General features: G+C 40.3%; 1 protein-coding gene across 1 annotated transcript in view; it reads right to left on the bottom strand.

Annotated features, from left to right (window-relative positions):
- LOC124798211 (vacuolar protein sorting-associated protein 52 homolog) overlaps window positions 1–20,574 on the bottom strand; it is a 119,928-nt gene that overhangs the window by 8,797 nt on the left and 90,557 nt on the right. The window contains exons 9-11 of the mRNA XM_047261515.1: window positions 18,170–18,257; window positions 16,046–16,249; window positions 3,727–3,904 (exon numbers count right to left, since the gene is read on the bottom strand). Of these exons, the coding sequence (XP_047117471.1) occupies window positions 3,727–3,904; window positions 16,046–16,249; window positions 18,170–18,257 (470 nt within the window). The remainder of the gene's footprint in view (window positions 1–3,726; window positions 3,905–16,045; window positions 16,250–18,169; window positions 18,258–20,574) is intronic.

Raw genomic sequence — 20,574 nt, 5'->3', positions numbered from 1 at the left:
CTGAGTTAATACAGGTTTCCCTCAACCATAGTACTATGCAGCATTGATGGCAAGTACAGTCAGATTCGAGAATGGAGAAAGTGAGAGCTACTAAAAATCATGTCAAAAGAGGCTCAACAATGGAGTGGAAAACAAAATTTGCAATGTCGATCATCACTCACCACTGGATGGGAAAAGATTAATCAACATGACTGTGTCAAGCAGCACACCACCAATACTGTATTTGAACATTATAGGATTATTTTTCCTACTAATCTGCATTAAATTGCATTTTCTACATTTAGAGCTAGCTGCCATTCATGACACCAAACAGAGATTCTGACTAAGTCAAGCTGTATCCTTCTGCAGTCACTCAGTGACATTACTAGGGCAGCAGCAAATGGTCACAGACTGCTGCTCACCCAGGGAGAGATAGAGAGAGAGAGAGAGAGAAACTGTGCTGATATGTGGACAGAAGCTTTTCTGTTTCAAGAAAATTTGTTATTGTAGAGTATGTTCAATAATTGTGCAACATACCCATGTTGAGGCTAAGCGTCTGTAATTTTCCAAGTCCATTCTTTCACTCTTCTTACGTAAAGGAGTCACCTGCAGTTTTTCCAGCAAACTGGGACTTTGCACTGGGCGAGAGATTCACGACAAATGCAAGCTAATTAAGGGGCCAATGCTGTACAGCACTCTCTGTAAAACAAAATTGGGATATCATCCAGACCCGTCTATTTCAATTCTTTGACTAGCACTTCTATGCCCAGGAAGCCTATTACTATGTCCTCCATATGGGAGTCTGTGTAATGGTCAAACAACAGTATGTCTGTACTATACTCCTCTGTGAATGATTCTTAAACGCTTTCCTTTAGCTATTTTCCATTGCCAAATCAAACACGTCGACAAGTGACTGGATAGAAACCTTCAATCCGCTTAGTTTCTTCTGGTTTGAACAGAAAGTGTAATAATCTTTGCTCCCTCAGCATTTTCTGAATTTTGCTATCAAGCCACTGTGCGTCTTTTCTAGCCTTAATCCACATATTTGGCAAATACTTCTTCAGAGTGCAATTTTGAATCAGTTTAAAATTTTTCCCATAATTCCTTATGTCGAATACTACCAAAGAGCTTGCTGGTCACTGATTTTCATCCTGTCGAAGTAAAATGCTGTGAACTGTTGCATTACTTTGCTCAGGGAGTGTACACAATGAAACATCACTCTCAGAATGGGGAATAATTACTACAAATGTGCCATAGAGGTCAATATCGGGTCTTGTCTTGTTCTGATATGTAAATGATCTCCCACCATATATGTCAAAAAAAAGTTTTGCATCACCTCGGTTCCTAGAGTTCCGGAACCTGTACAGAAAATTGGAATAGAGATCAACATAACATCATTTCCGCCTCTTTATTGCTCATGAAAACCACACATTGCATGTTGTACCACCATACAGCGAGACCTTCAGAGGTGGTGGTCCAGATTGCTGTACACACTGGTACCTCTAATACCCAGTAGCACATCCTCTTGCATTGATGCATACCTGTATTCGTCGTGGCATATTATCCACAAGTTCATCAAGGCACTGTTGGTCCAGATTGTCCCACTCCTCAACTGCGATTAGGCATAGATCCCTCATAATGGTTGGTGGGTCGTCGTCCATAAACAGCCCTTTTCAATGTATCCCAGGCACGTTCGATAGGGCTCATGTCTAGAGAACATACTGGCCACTCTAGTCAAGCGATATCGTTATCCTGAAGAAAGTCTTTTGGTTGCACAATCAGTTGGAGAATGGCATTCACATATCGTACAGCCGTTACGGTGCCTTCCATGACCGGCAGCAACATATGGCGACCCCAGATAATGCCACCCCAAAACAGCAGGGAACCTCCACCTTGCTGGAAATTGTCTGGTTGAAGGCATATGCGACACTCATCGGTGAAGATAACACGATGCCAATCGTGAGTGGTCCATTCGGCATGTTGTTGGGCCCATCTGTACCACGCTGCATGGTGTCGTGGTAGCAAAAATTGACCTCACCATAGACGTCGGGAGTGGTGTAGCGCATCATGCAGCCTATTGTGCACAGTTTGAGTTGTAACATGACGTCCTGTGGCTGCACAAAAAACATTATTCAACATGGTGGTGTTGCTGTCAGGATTCTTCCAAGCCCTAATCTGTAGGTGGCAGTCATCCACTGCAGTAGTAGCTCTTGGGCAGCCTGAGCGAAGCATATCATCAACAGTTCCTGTCTCTTTGTATCTCCTCCAGGTCTGAACAACATTGCTTTGGTTCATTCGGAGACACCTGGACACTTTCCTTGTTGAGAGCCCTTCCTGGTACAAAGTAACAATGTGGATGCGATCCAACTGTGGTATTGACCGTCTAGGTATGGTTGAATTACAGACAACGCGAGCCGTGTACTTCCTTCCTGGTGGAATGACTGGAACTATCGGCTGTTGGACCCCCTCCGTCTAATAGGCGCTGCTCACGTGTGGTTGTTTACGTCTTTGGGCCAGTTTAGTGACATCTCTGAACAAACAAATGGACTGTGTCTGTGATCCAATATCCAAAGTCAATGTCTACCTTCAGGAGTTTTGGGAACCAGGGTGATGCAAAATGATTTTTGATGTGTGTATGTATGAAGCAGAAATAGTTTTCCTTGCTTACAGTCTAAGTATTATAATCAAAAGGAATACTTTCAGCATTCGAAAATGTAAATAATGTTTTCTCAAAAATATCTAACTGGTGCTGTGCAAATGGACTGTCACTGACTTCAGACAAAGCACAGAACATGCAATTCAGTACTGCATAAGGCCCACATGTCATTATAAAAAATACTTGGAAGGGTAACTCAACAAAGGAAACAGAACGTTCTAAATCTTTAGCTGTTAACAGTGATAAGAACTTTTTACTGGAAGTCATATCAAATGCCTAAACTCTGCTACTTTTGTGTTACAGGTAATGACAAATTTTGGATAAAAATACCAGAAAGTTTGCTCACTTTTCCTATTTCCATTCACTAATATCATTTCTTCCTACTCTGGGATAATTTGTCATTGAGAAATGAAGTGTCTGTTGTTCAGAAGTGTGTAGTATGGATATACTTGGTGTCCACTCTAGAACCTCCTGTAAACAGACCTTTGATCAGTTAGGCCTTACAGCACATTTACTCCCTTATGGATTTTGTTTTCAGCAATCAATCACTGTTCAAAAACAACAGCAATATTCCTCAATGTAATACTAGGAGGAGAAAAGATTAAGACTACCCACCACCCACAGAAAGGAATGAAGGATTCAGCCATAAAATACCTTTAACGAGCTACCCAGTGACATAGAGAATTTAATGGATATTAAAAGTAACTCTAAACACAAGCTAAAATCATATGGGATTTATAATACCACCTGCTCTATAGAAGAATTTATGGGGTGTGTAATAGTATTGTGTGTGTGTGTGTGTGTGTGTGTGTGTTTTAAAGGGAGGGAAGGGATTGGGGGGGAGGGGAGGAGGGAGGGAGAGAAAGAGGGTGGGAGGGGGAAGGGAGAGGGAAGTGGGGGGGGGGGGGGGGGAGAGAGAGAGAATATAATTTAAATCACTGCATGCTTGAGAAATCATTTACATGTCAACATGTTGTCACAGTTTCCATTAGGAAAGTGGACTGTAATTATAAAATTGTCTTGTGCCATGTCATAACTAGAGGTTACAATTATGATATACATAATATGTAAATAACTAACTGCTAACATACTTTCTTGTTTCTTCAAATCCTCTGCTTGTCCCTTTTCTAGAAGCACTTCTCCTTCTTTCACAAATTGAATTATTCCTCCAAAATGTGGTGACAGTATTTCTTCCACGTATTCAGCACTTCTGGTATTTAGCTGTTCTCGAAAGGTTTCTGCTTCCTTAGAATTATCCTTTGTTCTCTCCTAAAATAACACATCACATTAATCTTTCAAAGTAACAAGTTCATTATTTAGCGATAGTCATGATAATTTACAGATTCTGATAAAACTCTTAAAAACACACACAAGTCTGTTAAAAAAACTTAAATGAAGAAATTAACAGTTGTGACACTATCATATAGGACCAAAAATAATGCACATATAACAATGCTGGTGGATTCCTTCCAGCTATTATGCTTCCCTTCCCTTCAATTATTTGCTGGAGTAATTGCTGGAATATAGAATATTTTATAATGAAATTGGTCTTTCATATACTAAATGAATTTTATTTCACCTCTGTCATGTATTTTTTCTATCACAATTAGTATTAATGCAACCAAAATTTGAGATTAAGTAAAAACTGTCATGGAAGCTTTTCAATTATAAAACTCGGAAGTGGTTCAGATCTGAAGACTTTATTTGCAGTTCAATTAAATGAAAATTATATTCTTTAATAAAATGCAAATATTATACAAATATTTTGAGGTGTTCGCAGTTATTCATAAGTTCATTCAGTCATTATTTCCACACTCTTGGAATATGGACTACAATGTTATTCGCAACTGGCAGGTGTTGTCTATTAGGGCCAGCTGTGCTGTAAACTTGACCATTCTTATTGTGGACAACTATTTTTTTCACTGTTGTTCAGAGATTCTGCAGACTCATCAGTTTCACCACTGTCCATAACTGCTGCAGGGGCATCGCCTCAGAATCACTTTCATCACAAAAGTCACATCACTTTCATGATTTGAGTTCTTCTAGGAATGCTCCCCGTATAGCCTCTTCCTTTAGTGAAATGTACCACTTTTACACAAATGTACTTCACACTCAGTGACAGAACAGTTACACAGGTCAAGACCATTCAAAAAATATTTCTGTCAAATAAATTAAACAACAATGCCTCACAACTTCGAATGTCCATCCTCTACGGAGTCTCACTCAATGCTCAATTTATAAAGATGGCAATGGACTGGGAATGTGCATTGGAACATGCACAGTAACAAAGAAAAAACTCTAGGGTCAGAGTGACCTGGGTGTACACTTCCAGGGTTAACACTTAGCGATATCACAAAGGAAACTGTTAATTATTATGGATATTAAATGAGTTGCAAATCTGAGCAAATTAGTGACTGTGAACAACTGTGTCGGAGAAACTACCAACGGAAACTGAAATTCACTTTACAAATTACGATCATTTTGTGCCATATTATCCGTTTACCAATGTGCTGTCAACCAAGGTTCTGTGTTGGCCGTGTTCCACATATGCTGTCTCTTATGTAGCAGAAAGAGTACATCTACTGCAGCTGATCATGTGTTGTTTCCTAGTTCAGGTGGATTATACAATGTGAAGTGCAGTGTTAATGACAACTTTTATTTTTCTACTGTCATGAACTGTAATTTTATAATCCCACCTATGACTGTTTTCCTTAATTAAAACTATTATTTTGTATTTGTCTTATGAATGTTCATTTGACATTTTATTGTTGTAAGTTTTTTTACAATCTTTCTACTCAGTTTAACTGAACTTAACTCTCCTGCTGTTGTGATTATATAAATCTGAACCAAAGAAAGCAGTCTTCAGATGATTCTAAATGGGTTATTATTTGTTTATAAGATACATTAATGCAATAAGAAGTGTCAATTTTGCAGTTGTGTCATTTTATTCCTTCGTTAGTTAAATCTATTAAATCTCACATGTCATTCTGGTTATGCTCAGCAACATTTAATCAAGTAGTTGACTTGGTGCCTTCCACACATTAATATATTTTTAGTTTTGTAACTTTTCCTTGGCCAGTTAAATAGTTGCAAAGTACTTGGAGGATGTAATTGGTGGCGCTCAAAATCTTTAAATAAATTTTATTTGCAATGCTTCATTGCTCCCTGACTACAATTAAGACAAATTGTTTTGTTTCAAAATTCTGATCTATTATTTCAATCTACATCATCATCAGGCTGGCAACCAAATGGCACCACTCTAGTGGTTATCCAGTCACTTAAGGGCTTTGGACACTGCACGCTCATGTCATCTTAAAAAGACCAACTGCAATATGACAAGGAGGCCTTTCCAACATCACGCAGTCCCTACTCTTTTACAAATCACACCAGGTCTGTTATCTCTTCTAATAGTTCTAAAAGTCAATCATTCTTTTTTTCTCTTAATCTTAAAAAAGCTGACCTTAAGACATATATTGATTACTTTCCAGTTATGATCTAATCCTTGTTGTCCAAGTATTTCGGATGCTTGTGCTCCTTGACGTTGTCTCCGAAATCAGCTTCATTCAGTTACCTTCAAAATGCCACTGTGGTTACAGTCCTATGTAGCCAACTATTGTCACTTAAGAGTGAAGTAACAACTGTACTCGCATACCAAGATTTCAATTGTTAAATGAAATTAAAATATTGTTACTCTTAGATTAATGCTTCCTGAGGGTGCCAAATTAATCTATGGTGAATTCTTGCAGGGAGAGGGGAGGAGATGTACAAGGTGCCCCTAGACCGCGAACATGAGAAATTTTAATTATTAAATTTTACAAAGAGGCTGCCTCTCCATTCATCAACTTTCTGTTGATGCAACAACAAATAACCTGTTCACACTGGAATAGGCTGAAACGTCATCGTCCCACCTGCCCTGCAATCAAATCATGCCACAGGATCACCTGATTTGTGACACTGAGGGCTTTTAGAGCTGCAGGCAAAAAATCTCTCTCTCTTCTGTTCCAAGCTGCTGACAGAGCAGACACTAAGTGGTTTATTAATCTTCTTTACCTCTGCATTTTCCTTCTCCTTGAAGGAGGGTCTGGGGCTACTGGAGCTACTTTCTCTTGTTCTCTGGCAATCCTCACTTTGTAATCCCCACAAGCAAATGCACCAATATGGTTTCTTTTCCTGAACATGAGTACCTTAAATGCAAGCTCAAGGACTTTGAAATTATGACTAAACCCCCAAGTGGGTGTATAGGGCTCGGGGCTCGTAAGAGGGGGGGAGGAGTGAGGGATGCTGAAGCATCAGTGGCAGGTGGCCATACAGCAATGAGCTAAGAGTGAATGGTGAACAAGAGGCTGCTGCATCAAGCCAAGCAGAAGGTAAGCAAAGGCCTCTGTCCAAGTCCAAATGAAGTACCATGTCTTTTACAGGATTTTTAAACAAAAGGTAAAAAATTCTTTGCATTAACAAATAAATTCTCTCAATTTTCCTTGAATGTATTGGCAATTTTACGAAGAAAACAGTTGGACTTCCATAACAGCAGAGGCTCATTTACAATGCACTGCTATTAACCAGGTAGGTCTACGATGAAGAGTGCTACTTGCCACAAAGGAAACAGGAATTTTCAATCCTTTTATCAGATAATCATTAGAAGGAACTGTAATCCCAACACAAAATACAACAATGATGACTCACAAAATGAATAAAAAATTGATAATTTACTATTACAAAAATTTATTCTTATGTAAGACTGTTTGTATACCAGAAAAAAAGTAAAAAATCTATGAAAAAGGGACTGTTTTATTTATATTAAACAAAAGTTGTTCAAGCAATCAAAAATTTCTTTAAACATTAGTGCAGTTTAGAGAGGAATCAAATAAACAGGTAGCTAACAATGCAAAATGAATTTCCAGAGGTAATTCCAGGTAACAAATATAAAACCATTTTAGGAATGACTAAAGGGAAAGCACCTAGTGATGTAGGTATTGTGACAGAAATGGTTAAACTGGAAGGAAAGTCATACAAAAGGACTTGCAAACTTATTAATGGAATGTTTGCAGAGAAAGATAATTTCCAAAGTTATTCTATTTCAAAAGTAAGACAGACAAGGCATACGTAATCTACAGACCTTTAGCACTCTTCTTGCGTTAATCTCTATCATAGTTCTAACTCTTGGTAAAAATTATCGTATCCTTTGTTTTTACATGGCTATGGCATTATACATTTTGTACATTTGTAATCACCAATTATCCACACTAAACCATACACTTTCTCCATGTTTTCATCTGCAGTTTGTTTTGGGACATCCTTCACATGGAGCATCTACATGATGAGTCTATACCTGAAATTAACTGCAAATTTCTTATCTGATAAAAATGAAATGGTGGACCATTTATACCTTCACCAAATTTGAGTGAATTTCTGTTTGTTACGATGTGGTCAAAATAAATAATTTTACGTGGGATATAGTGTTTTACTTTATCAATTTGAGCAACATGCACACCTAGTTTAAAATGATGTATAAAGAAAAGTATTCCACAGATCAAACTGATAGTTAACTTGTACCAATTTCATATAATTGAAAGTTCACTGTTATCAATATTATGTCTGTGTTAAACAGAGAACTTTGCACTGTTTTTCATAATTATAACCATTGCAGTAATCTGCTGAGATTTAAAGGAAAACTGTTACACCTGACAAGAGGGTGAAGTAGCAGTACCCCGGAAATTTTTCAGTCTTTTACGGACTTAATTCTATGTGAGGAATATGGCCATGAGGAGTTTGTTGAGTCAGTAAGTTCAATTTCTGCAAGGAAAAAATAAGTACATTACAAAAGAAATAAAAAGACTGAGTATGGTGGTGAAATGACAGCTGTGTAGTGCTGGAATGGAAACGTGGAGGGGGCTGGATGGGTGAGGACAGTGACTAATGAAGATTGAGGCCAGGAGGGTTACGGGAACGTATGCTGTATTGCAGGTGAAGTTCCCACCTGCAAAATTCAGAAAAGCTGGTGTTGGTGGGAAGGATACATATGGCACAGGCTATGTAGCAGTCATTGAAATGAAGGACAGTTTGTCGGTGGTCATTCATGTGGACAGACGGATTGTTGGTTGTCATCCCTACACAGAATGCAGCACAGTGGTTGCAGCTTAGCTTGTAAATCACATGTTTGGTTTCACAGGTACCCCTGCCTTTGATGGGATAAGTGATGTTAGTGGCCGGACTGGAGTAGGTGGTGGTATGAGGATGTATGGGACAGGTCTTGCATCTAGGTCTATTACAGGGGTAAGAGCCATGAGGTAAGGGATTGGGAGCAGGGGTTGTGTAAGGCTGGATGAGTATATTGTGTAGGTTTGGTGGACAGAGGAATACCACAGTAGGAGGGGTGGGAAGGATAGTGGGCAGGACATTTCTCATTTCAGGACTACGACAAGAGGCAATCGAAATCCTGGCGGAGAGTGTAATTCAGTTGCTCCAGTCCTGGGTGATGATATACTGAGTTATGAGGGAAATGCTCCTCTGTGGCCAGACGGTGGCGGGAGACTGGAAAGATAAGGCACAGGAGATTTGTTTTTGTATAAGGTTGGGAGGATGATTACGGTCAGGGAAAGCTTCAGTGAGACCCTCAGTATATTCCAAGAGACATTGCTTGTCACTGCAGATGTGATGACCATGGGCGGCTAGGCTGTACGGAAGGGACTTCTTGGTATGGAAAGGGTGGCAGCTGTCGAAGTGGAGGTATTGCTGGTGGTTAATAGGTTTGATACAGACGGAGGTAGTGATGTAGTCATCTTTGAGGTGGAGGTCAATATATAGGAAGATGGCTTGTTGGGTTGAGTAGGACCAGGTGAAGCAAATGGGAGAGAAGTTGTTGGGGTTGTGGAGCAATGTGGATAGGGTGTCCTCACCTTCGATCCAGATAGCAAAGGTGTCATCAATGAATGTGAACCAGGTGAGGGGTTTAGAATTCTGGGTTTTTAGGTAGGATTCCTCTAAATGGCCCATGAATAGGTTGGTATAGGATGGTGCCATGCAGGTGCCCATAGCCAGACCCCAGATTAGTTTGTAGGTAATGCCTTCAAAGGAGAAGTAATTGTGGGTGAGGATATAGTTTGTCATGGTGACTAGGAAGGAGATGGTTGGTTTGGAATCCATAGAGCACTGGGAAAGGTAGTGTTCAATAGCAGTAAGGCCATGGGCATTAGGAATGTTAGTGTACAGGGAAGTGGCATCAACAGTGACGACGAGGGCACCGTGTGGTAAAGGGACAGGAACAGCGGAGAGTCGGTGGAGGAAATGGTTGGCATCTTTCATATAGAATGGTAGGCTCCGGGTAATAGGTTGAAGGTGTTGGTCTATGAGAGCAGAGATTCTCTCAGTGGGGGCACGCAGAAGGTAGGAGTGCAGGGAGTGGTAGGGGTGAGCAGAGAAATGGACTCTGGGGAGAGGTTCTGGGATGGGCCTAAGGATTTGAGTAGTGACTGCAGATCCTGCTGGATTATTGGAATGGGGTCACTGTTGCAAGGTTTGTAGGTGGAAGTATCAGATACTTCCTAAAAACCTGTAATCCTAAACCCCTAACCTGGTTCAGATTCATTGATGACATCTTTGCTATCTAGATCAAAGGTAGGGCATCCTATCCACATTCCTCCACAACCTCAACAACTTCTCCCCATTTGCTTCACCTGGTCCTACTCAACCCAACAAGCCACCTTCTTATATGTTGACCTCCACTTCAAAGATGGCTACATCACTGCCTCCATCCATATCAAACCTACTAACCTCCAGAAATACCTCCACTTCGACAGCCGACACCCATTCTATACCAAGAAGTCCCTTCCATACAGCCTAGCCACCTGTGGTCATCGCATCTGCAGTGACGAGCAGTCCCTCTCAGAATATACTGAGGGTCTCACTGGTTGTAATAATCTTCCCAATCTTGTACATAAACAAATCTCCCGTGCCTTATCTTTCCAGTCTCCCACCACCTCCCAAAGTCCCACCGTCCGGCCACACCATAATATCCCTGCCCCTCCCCGCCCCAGTTTCTCCTACCCCCACCCAGCCGCCACTCCCATCATGCACTGGTGCTGCTGCTCGCAGTGTGGTTTCAGTTGCCTGTAACTGCATAACTGCAGTCGTGTGTGTGAGTTTCGTGTGTGTGTGTGTGTGTGTGTGTGTGTGTGTGTGTGTTTATTATTAACAAAGACCTTAACATCCAAAAGCTATAATTGTGAGAATCTTTTTGTTGTGCCTATCTGCAACTCAGCATCTCTGCTGTATGGCGAGTAGCAACTTTCCTTCTCTAATACTGTTACATTCCTTCCTGGATTTTCCATAGTTTGATTTTTGTACATTACAAAAATTATATCTCTTTGCACAGTAACCAAATTACTACATTTTTTAAGTCAAGAACTTCAACACCACACAAGTGTAAACAGGAGAAAACTATGTAAGGTTGTAACCACAAATCTGTTGGTCCACCTCTACATATTCACCAACAACAATGCATGACTTGACAGAGACCTTGATTGCAGTGGTCTGACTTTTTGATAGTTGAGGAAATATTCCACATTTAATCTCCTTGCTACCATTCTGTAAATGCCTGCCATGCTATGGTTTCTTCATCTAATGAAAGATGGAAAAGTAATTGGGTGTGATGATGTGATAATAAGGCGGCAAGGCAAAATTTCATAATCCAAAAAAGCAGCATGTGAAACCATGTGTTGTGCACAATGATCCGGGTCACTGTCATGCAACACAAACATCCCCTCGGATAGCTTCCTATGATACTTCTGGTTGACAGCCTCTGTAGCCTCATCAGGAGATTCCGGTAGTATGTTTCTGTGACAGTTTGTCCCCTTACAAGCACAATATGTTAGCACCACACCATGGCATTCCAGAAAACATTCAGTGTTGCCTTGCCCAATGATGTTTGGATCTTTGCCTATGCTGGCCATGGTGAATCCAATCTTCAAATAGCTCTAACTAACCTAAGGATATCACACACATCGATGCCCGAGGCAGGATTTGAACCTGCGACCGTAGCGGTCACGTGGTTCCAGACTGAAGTGCCTAGAACCACTCGGCTACAATGGCCGGCTCCGTATCTTCACTGCTTGCTTTGCTCCTTTGTCTTGAGGTCACAGTGATTACATAGCACTCATCGATGGTGGTTATGCTTGCTATGCTCCTTTGTCTTGAGGTCACAGTGATTACATAGCACTCATCCATGGTGGTTATGCACCGACTGGCACAAGACAGCTGCAACACTTCTGCTGCTGCCTAAGTTCAGCAAGCTTTTTGAATGAGCATGAGCTGCAGTGGAACCCAGAGAGTGGCAGTCTTTGTCTCATTCAAAATGCCTTGTATGATGTTCAAAACTCACCTGTATCTGACTTTTAGTTTTTCCACTATTGCCTCAATTATGATATGCTGGTTTTTGAGCACCTTGGCCTCAATTCTATTGCAACACCCGGTTCTTGACAGAGATGTGATCTATACTACTACATTATTCGCCCTTCAGACTTGTTTGTCCACAACGAAAGCATCTATGCCATTTAACCAGTGTGTCAGATGAGAAGCTGCATTATACCCATACATTTCTATCAACTTGGCATGGAGTGTCACAGTGTTGTTCCCCCTCTAATGCAGAAAAAAAATGATCACACAATATTACACTTTATCAATAAAAATTATAACAATCTCTCTTAATGTATGAAATCTGAGAAAGACACAGAAATCAGAAAAAACACTTCTGCATACTGCCTGGACTATAGTGTACACACGCCCCTTTTAATCTGCAAACTAGCGGTGACTTTTGTCCTTTTATATGCTGATACAGCTTTCTATCTGAGCTTTTCCTTAATCTGAGCCTACATAGATCATGAGATCACGCTAGGCTGTTGTTGTTGTTGTTGTCTTCAGTAAAGACTGGTTTGATGTAGTTCTCAACATTAGTCTCTCCTGTGTAAATCTCTTCATCTCTATATAACTACTGCAGCCTACAGCCACCTGTACCTGTTTACTATAGTCAAACACCGGTCTCAATTTTTACAACTCCCCCCCACCTACCTCTCTCACCAAATTAAAATACCTTGATGCCTCAGGGCATGTGCCATCAACCTAACCCTTTCTTTTCCCCATGACCTGATTCATATCCTCTAAATTATCTACCCATCCGATCTTCAGAATTCTTCTGTAATTCCACATTTCAGAAACTTCTATCCTCTTCTTGTTTGTAGTGTTTATCACCCACATTTCACTTCCATGTAAGGCTGCACTCTACACAAAAAATTTTAGAAAAGCCAGTAACATATTTGTCTTTCTCTAGGAAAAAACTTTTTTTGTTGTTGCCAGTCTGCATTTTACACCCCCTCTACTTCTGCCACTCTAGTATTAACATTAAGAGTCTAATTTCCTATTCTAACTACCTTAACACCATCTGATTTAATTCAACTGCATTCCATTACCATTGTATTACTTTGGGTGATAATCTTATAAGATGTTTTCAAGATATTATCCATTCCATTCAGCTGATCTTCCAAGTCCTTTCTCGTCTCTGACAGAATTACAACTTCAATGGAAAACCCCAAAGTTTTTATTTCTTCTCCCTGAACTTAAATTTCAAATTTCTCCTTGTGTTCCTTTACTGTTTGCTCAATGCACAGACTGAGTAACATGCAGGATAGGCTACAAATGTGTCTCACTTCCTTCCTAGCTACTACCTTTCTTTCATGTCCTTTGACTTTTAGAACTGCAGTCTAGTTTCTGTAAAAGTTGTACGTAACCTTCCATGCACTCATCAGATCAAGGTTATATAGGGTGATTTTTTCCACCGTCTATACGCTCTAGGGATTGATCAATGAGAGGATAAGGAACAAAAAAGGTCTAATGAAGTTATGGTCAGTAATGCATGGTTTTCATGCTAGAGACCATTTATTCAACATACATTGTTACAGACACTTTGGTCTAATACACGAGCGCGCATGCGTGCGCGCGCGCGCACACACACACACACACACACACACACACACACACACACACACACACACACACCTGCCAGTCATGTGTACATGAGTTTTGTGTGTGTCATACTACTGCTACATTCCACACTGGATTTTCCATTGATTGTAGCATGTTCTGCCTCACACGTTCACATTGGCCAGGCTGCACTTTTACAGTGTCAAAGGCAGCACGAATGCACTGCTCCAATGTCTCCACATCTGGAATGGGCTCTGTATACACAATACTTTCGAGATGGCCCCATAACCAGATATCACACGGGTTGAGATTTGGTGAACGAGCAGACCTTGGAACTGGGCCTCTCGTCCAATCCATTGACCAGGGAAGACACAACTGACATATTTCTCGATGTTAACAGCGAAGTGGGCTGGAGCACCATTGTATAGCAGCCACATAAACCTTCAAATCATCAATGGCACTTCTAGCAGGGTAGGTAAAGTCACCTGCAAGAAATGTCGACAGTTCCTTCCTGTCGTTGAAGGAAGACTGGTCCCAAAATATGGTCACCAATCATCCCGGCCCACATGTTTTAACTGCACCGATGCTGATGATTCGCTGTCACTATACCATGTGGGTTCTGCACACTATCACACAGATGACTGTTATGAAAGTTGAAGATACCACTCCATGTAAAGGTGACCTCATCTGTGAATAGGGGGGATGACACAAATCCCAGAATCATGATTGCCTAGTGAAGAAACCAGTGACAAAACTGCTCCTGATGTGGAAAGTCTGTCACTAGTAAGCCCTGCACATGCTGTAAGTGAAAAGGGTAGTAACAGTTGTCATGGAGAACATTCCACACAGTAGTCTGGCTCAGCCTGTACTGGCATGCCAAATGCCTGGTACTGACACAGTGGTCGCCTTCCACAGTGTTGGTCACATTTTCTTCCAAGTCTGGTGTCCGAACATTTTGGATATGTCCTTCATGATTTCCTGCTTCCTGAAACAACCCTGTCTCAGACGAATGGTGAAACACTTGCAAACAATGAATGGTGTGCAGAATGAGATGTTCACTCTGCAGCAGAGTGTGCCTGATACGAAACTTCCTGGCAGATTAAAACTGTGTGCTGGACTGAGACTCGAACTCAGGACCTTTGCCTTTCATGGGCAAGTGCTCTACCATCTGAGCAACCCAAGCACGACTCACATCCCACCCTCACAGCTTTACTTCCATCAGTACCTTGTCTCCTACCTTCCAAACTTTACAGAAGCTCTCCTGCGAAGTTTGGAAGGTAGGAGATGAGGCACTGGCAGAAGTAAAGCTGTGAGGACGGGGCGTGAGACGTGCTTGGGTAGCTCAGATGGTAGAACACTTGCCCGCAAAAGGCAATGGTCCCGAGTTCGAGTCTCGGTCTGGCATACAATTTTAATGTGCCAGGAAGTTTCACTGAATGGTGTGGTTGTTATTGGCAGGGATAGGTGTCCTGGCACAGCCTTGCTGCCTATTACCATCTGCCTTTCACCATGTCGGCAAGCTCTCGATTCGAATATGAAATCACCGTGTAGAATACTGTATCACATCCACTACAATATCAGTCAGCAAGAGAAGTGTACCGGACACAAAATGACCAATTACTATGGCAAAATTAGGCTAGGGCATGATGTATGAGGAACAGAAGCACTCTCTCGGCAGAAACCACGCATATTATAACTGTGGCTGCATGTTACAGTGTATATTAGATTGTAGTCTCTATAATGAAGTGTGATTGAATTAATGGTCTCTAGCATGGAAACCATGCTTTTCCGGACATATGTTCATTAGACCTTTCCTGTTCTGTATCCTCTCATAGGTCAATCCCTACAGTTTGTACATGGTGAAAAAAAAATCATTCTGTATACTTCCACTGGCCTCTCACTTTCTCATTTCCAGCTCAAAATGATTTTCTGATTTTATATTTAGAAATTAACAAGTAATAAAATGAAGCAGATTTTAAATTATGACAGTATAACATGGAGAATTCAATTTAGGAAATTGTTAAAATCACAAATAGACAAAAGGCTGACCAGTCATTACCTTCAAAAGGCACAACTTGTAGTATAATTGATACGAACACTTTTGTCTTCAGTCTTTCTCCTGACAGACAAAACCCTCTTCGCCAAGTGGCTGAATGACTTGCATCCTTTTCTCAGACTTCACCAACAAATTAGTCTTTCCTTAATGAGGAAGGATCCTTATATTCCAAAAGTTAAGGGCGTTGTGTTCTAGTTTAAGATTTTTGTCATAAGTATTGGGAATTCTAACTCTTGATAGTGATTACTGACCAGCATTCCTCTCCTTTTAAGTTGTATAAAGCTATTCTTTTATCATAAATCATCATAGCATTCTACTAAAGATTTATTGCAGTACATTACAATTCGTGTATTTATACTATAATAAATTAAAATTATAATTACCATCAGAACTTGAAGCACCATGTCATAGTTGTTTATAAGAAAAATTAACTGTTCTTTCCGTTGAGGAAAAATTGCTGCCATGCGTAAAATAAAACATTCTACTTGCTCCTGCAATTCTGCTAGCAGCCGGTTTACAAGTTCACTTGGATAGGTCTCACTCAAGCCAACAATTGCTGCACTGAATTCAGCATATCGCCTTGTTATCTGCAAGGAGAAAACGTGATTTACAAGTTGGAAATTTCCATTGACAACATATCAAAAGCCATTACACTATCATACCATTGCACTGTCGCACCAGCTCCATGAAAATGAAATATTGCTTCTAGCATTCTAAACTGAATAGTGGCAATTCAATAAGTATATCAAGAAATATACAACCAAAAATTTGAAACTTTGTATCATAAAAGTATGGGGGTGCGTGTAGGTTACAGAAGTTCCAGTGTTGTTTCCAGTGCATTTCACCTGTTGGAAAACTTTGTAGCTGTTTTATACCGTTAACACACTGTGGAATATTAATGTCCATTCCTGTATATTTAATATGGAATTCTACACCAAACAACTGTTATATGTGTTTATAGAATTTAAGAACAAGGGCACGAGTTTGTACTGGGTACCTATATTTGGAAAAAAAGAATACATGGAAAATAAAAAGTTTTCTTTTCATAATTGCTTATTTGTTTCAGCCACTGGTGTAAGAACACAAGTGATCATGAATGACCTGGGTGATTAGAGGCCGTCTTCAGATTTAGAGGACGTAAAAAATTGAACCATAAGTAGAAAGAGCCTTCTACTTAATGATTAGATACACAATTGTTTATGTGTGTGTGTGTGTGTGTGTGTGTGTGTGTGTGTGTGTGTGTGTGTGTTCTCTCCATATCCTGAGCCTTGTTTCTCAAGGTATCATAACAGAATTTGTTGAAACTGAGACAGAAACTTTTTCAAAATCTGTTAATCCAACATAAACAGGAACTCTGATTTAAATTTACCCAAGTTAAAGAATAGTAAAATCAATTACTTAAATCATCATGAATTCATTTTGTGGGATGACAATGCTATATGTTGGTTTGATTTCACATGTAGCTGAACATGACTGTCCATTAACCATCAAATGGGTGCACATATGCATAATGTGCGCCAAACACAAATAATAATGTATTGTACTGTTCCAGTGTTGCTTCACAGCTGCATGCCCACAGCTATTTCTACACGACTGCTTCAGTTAACTCACTGCTGAGTTGTGCTGTCATACAGCCATGTAAGCAGCAGTAATATAAAATAAACAGCAAGCTGGATGACAAAAAAAATTATGATTTGTGCAAGAAAATGTCCAAGATTCAAGCTAGCTGCACAATCCCACAATGAAGCAGTTATCTACAAGATAATTAGTAATCACATAAGCATTTGGCTGGCATCTGATGCAACTGCACTGGTTAATTCTTTGAGAGGGTCATACTGTGGAGTAACACTTGCACACAGCAAGAGAGTGATTTAGCTCATATAATGTAAGTTCATTTTATTGTTGCTTAGTTAAAATAAGATTAAACTGTGTTTTTGCTCATAATGATTTCCATGGTAGCTTAGAGAAAGCTATTTTTTCACCTGTGTACGAAGTACACTGCATACCTACTTGTGTTATGAAAATCAGCACACCTGCTCAAGGGTTAAGAAACGGTAAGCAAATTGAGAGATAAAATCTGGTTATAAGTAGGTCAACATAAAAATAAATAACAAGAGTACCGTAAAAGTTAGAAACAGCGTACATGCTATGTAATTCACAACTATTAATTTCTCCTATTTGAATCATGTACAGTTCTCTATAATTGCTCTTTGCTCCATTCCATCTGCACATGGCCTTTGTGTCCATTGGTCTCCTACTATACCCAATCTACCTCCACCTGTTGTGCTACACCACTAAGCTGTTCTGTGTTTTATTCCTGTACTCTTCCTCTATTTTCTACTTTCCACTGTAGCTGAAAAAGCATTTAAGTTACTAAACTCACTTGTTCAATGTTCAGATATTCTGTCAAGCACTGCCCATTTTTATCTCTGTTCTTCTTCAGAGTGCATAAGATTTTGATCTTTATTTATAAAATATGATCAAATGGGACATTATAGAATACTTACATAATGTGGACCCATTTCTTTGGCACTGAATTTCATTGGGTCACAGTCCTGAACACTGTTGATATTCAACCGGAATATGTACTCAAACCTGCAAATATTAATTTGCATATGTGTTAACTGCAATATATTCAAATAAAATACCTTGTTGTGATGTAACTACTTTCTACAATGTAATCTCTAAGTAGGCTCTGTGCTGATGCAAGTTCACAAATGAAAATATCAAACAAAACTTCTGTATCTGAATCATAATATCATAATTTCGATCATAATATATAACAGTTTATAAAGCAACTGGAAATGTTAAAGAAATATCATTAACGTCAGCCATTACTTCAGTATCCAAGCCATTTGGTTCCATTGTAGAACTGCGTTCTTGATTATGCCTTACAGTCTGCAATATTTGCCTAGCCTGTGCCATCAGAATAGGTGTTACAACAATTTACGCTTCAAATACCTCAGCTTTTGCAAATACAAATCGTCTGATTAATGATTTTTTTCTGTCTAGGCCTATTCTTATTTTTAGTATTCACACATTAGTCTACCCTCTTCAATACGAAGAATCTCTTTTACAGCTCAGAAAATTCTGACCATTATTTTGGCAGATGATTCTTGATATTCTGGAGAATAGATATAATATATCTGAGTTGATACCACACATTCTATCAAAACAAAACTGGGAGAGTCTACTGGCTATAGGAATACTTTAAATGCTTGCAGCATTTGTGGATTAGTTCTATGTTGTTGAAACACTGTACAATGGTACTGGCCAAAGAGAGAGCAAAAATGACAGACATCTGCAAGATATCCACATGCTGCAGTGTACACCACATTAATAACAGTTGGTGTGGGGTATATGCGGGAATGGGCCCCTGCTGCTCTTGTTCTTGCTCGACATTTATGCTCTGCAGTAAAAAATTCACCTGTTCTGTTACATCCTGCACTATCTCTCCCTTCTGAGGCTTCTTCTCCATCCTGTCTGGCCTCCTGGCTCAATTCTTCCCTAGTCCTTCCCATCTGGACCCATTACCTTTTCAGTTGCCTCTGACAGCTTTGTTGCCAGTCCCAGCACTGGCCCAGGCATCCCCTACTCCTGTGCATGGATGTGGCCGTTCTGGGTTCTGACACCTGCCACTGGCTCTTGTGTCCCAGCTCTAGTGTCCCCCACCCGTCCGCCACCAGCTTGCCCTGTGCCAGCGGTCATGACACTGTTGCATCACTCTCTCTACTAACACCACCTCAGCTGGCTCTGGCACCACGAGTATGCCCAACATCAGTGTTGGCACCACCTCCTCCAGTGGCGCCTGCCACCAAGCGCCAGCCCACTGGACATCGCTCTCTCTGGCCACGAGCCTGATACAGCTCCTGTCCTCCAACGCCCTTGCCTCGGGGATGCACTCATGGCTGGCCTCCCTCACAGGGATGGTACTCAATGTCATTCTGCATCCGGTTTGTCTTTTGTTCTGCCCTTACTTTCTTCTTCCTGATTCCCTTCTACTCAATCAATTTCATTGATAATTGCTTGTTGCAAATAGCAAAATTGTGCCTTTAAAGAGACGTTAAGTCCTCTGTAGGATGCATGGATGCACTAAACAAGTGGAGACTTTTGAGCAGCTAAAACAAGGATTACTGTAAAGGTATAAGAAGCAGAATAGTATGTGGTTTTTCTGTGAGTAGCCAAAAGGTCTAATGAAGCCATAGAGGATTTTTCAGGCAGGATTAGGAAAACTGATATGCATACATATGAATTAATGCAGAATGATGAGCCGCACAAGGTGTCACAACAGAAAGTGGAGCAAAGGGCACTCAATGATTTCCTGAGGGGTTTAGCACTGGAAATGCCTAGGAGGGTGTGCACTGGTGTATCTAGGGATCTCCATGCAGCAGTGAGGATAGGAATGTAATTTGAAGAAAATGACATTGCAATAGGGTTAAGAGAAAGACGAGTGTGTTTACAATGAATGTAATACATTTTAATTATCAATGTATAGGGCATGTGCGGCAGAGGCAGATTGTGCTGCAGTGGGTACAGTAGGTGGAAAAATATATAGGTACCTGCTGGTGTCAAGGGTCTCCAGAGATTTATTGGGTATAAGGCAATGGGACCCATCAAGTTATAATTTGCAGAGTGGAAGATAACAATATGCGGCCTTTGATGATGTGTGGTGGAACTAGTATGAAGACTTTCCAGCTAGGGGAAGGTGTTGTCAATTTTGATCTGTCGCAAGAAGCATCTGTCATAGTAGGCAACCCAGTTAAACAATGTGAATGAAATTACGGCTTAATTCACATGATTTTGTGTTGAGTGACACCAAAGTCATTGTGGGTGAATGTGGAGCTTGACTTAGCAGTTGGTATCTTGTGTATAGTAGAATCGCTGGAAGGTAGCAATTTATTGGATAAAGCAT

This window comes from Schistocerca piceifrons, chromosome 5 (genome assembly GCF_021461385.2).
Source record: "Schistocerca piceifrons isolate TAMUIC-IGC-003096 chromosome 5, iqSchPice1.1, whole genome shotgun sequence".
Lineage (NCBI taxonomy): Eukaryota > Metazoa > Arthropoda > Insecta > Orthoptera > Acrididae > Schistocerca > Schistocerca piceifrons.
The sequence above is the reverse complement of the archived record's forward strand: the minus strand, read 5'-3'. Positions and strand labels throughout refer to the sequence as shown.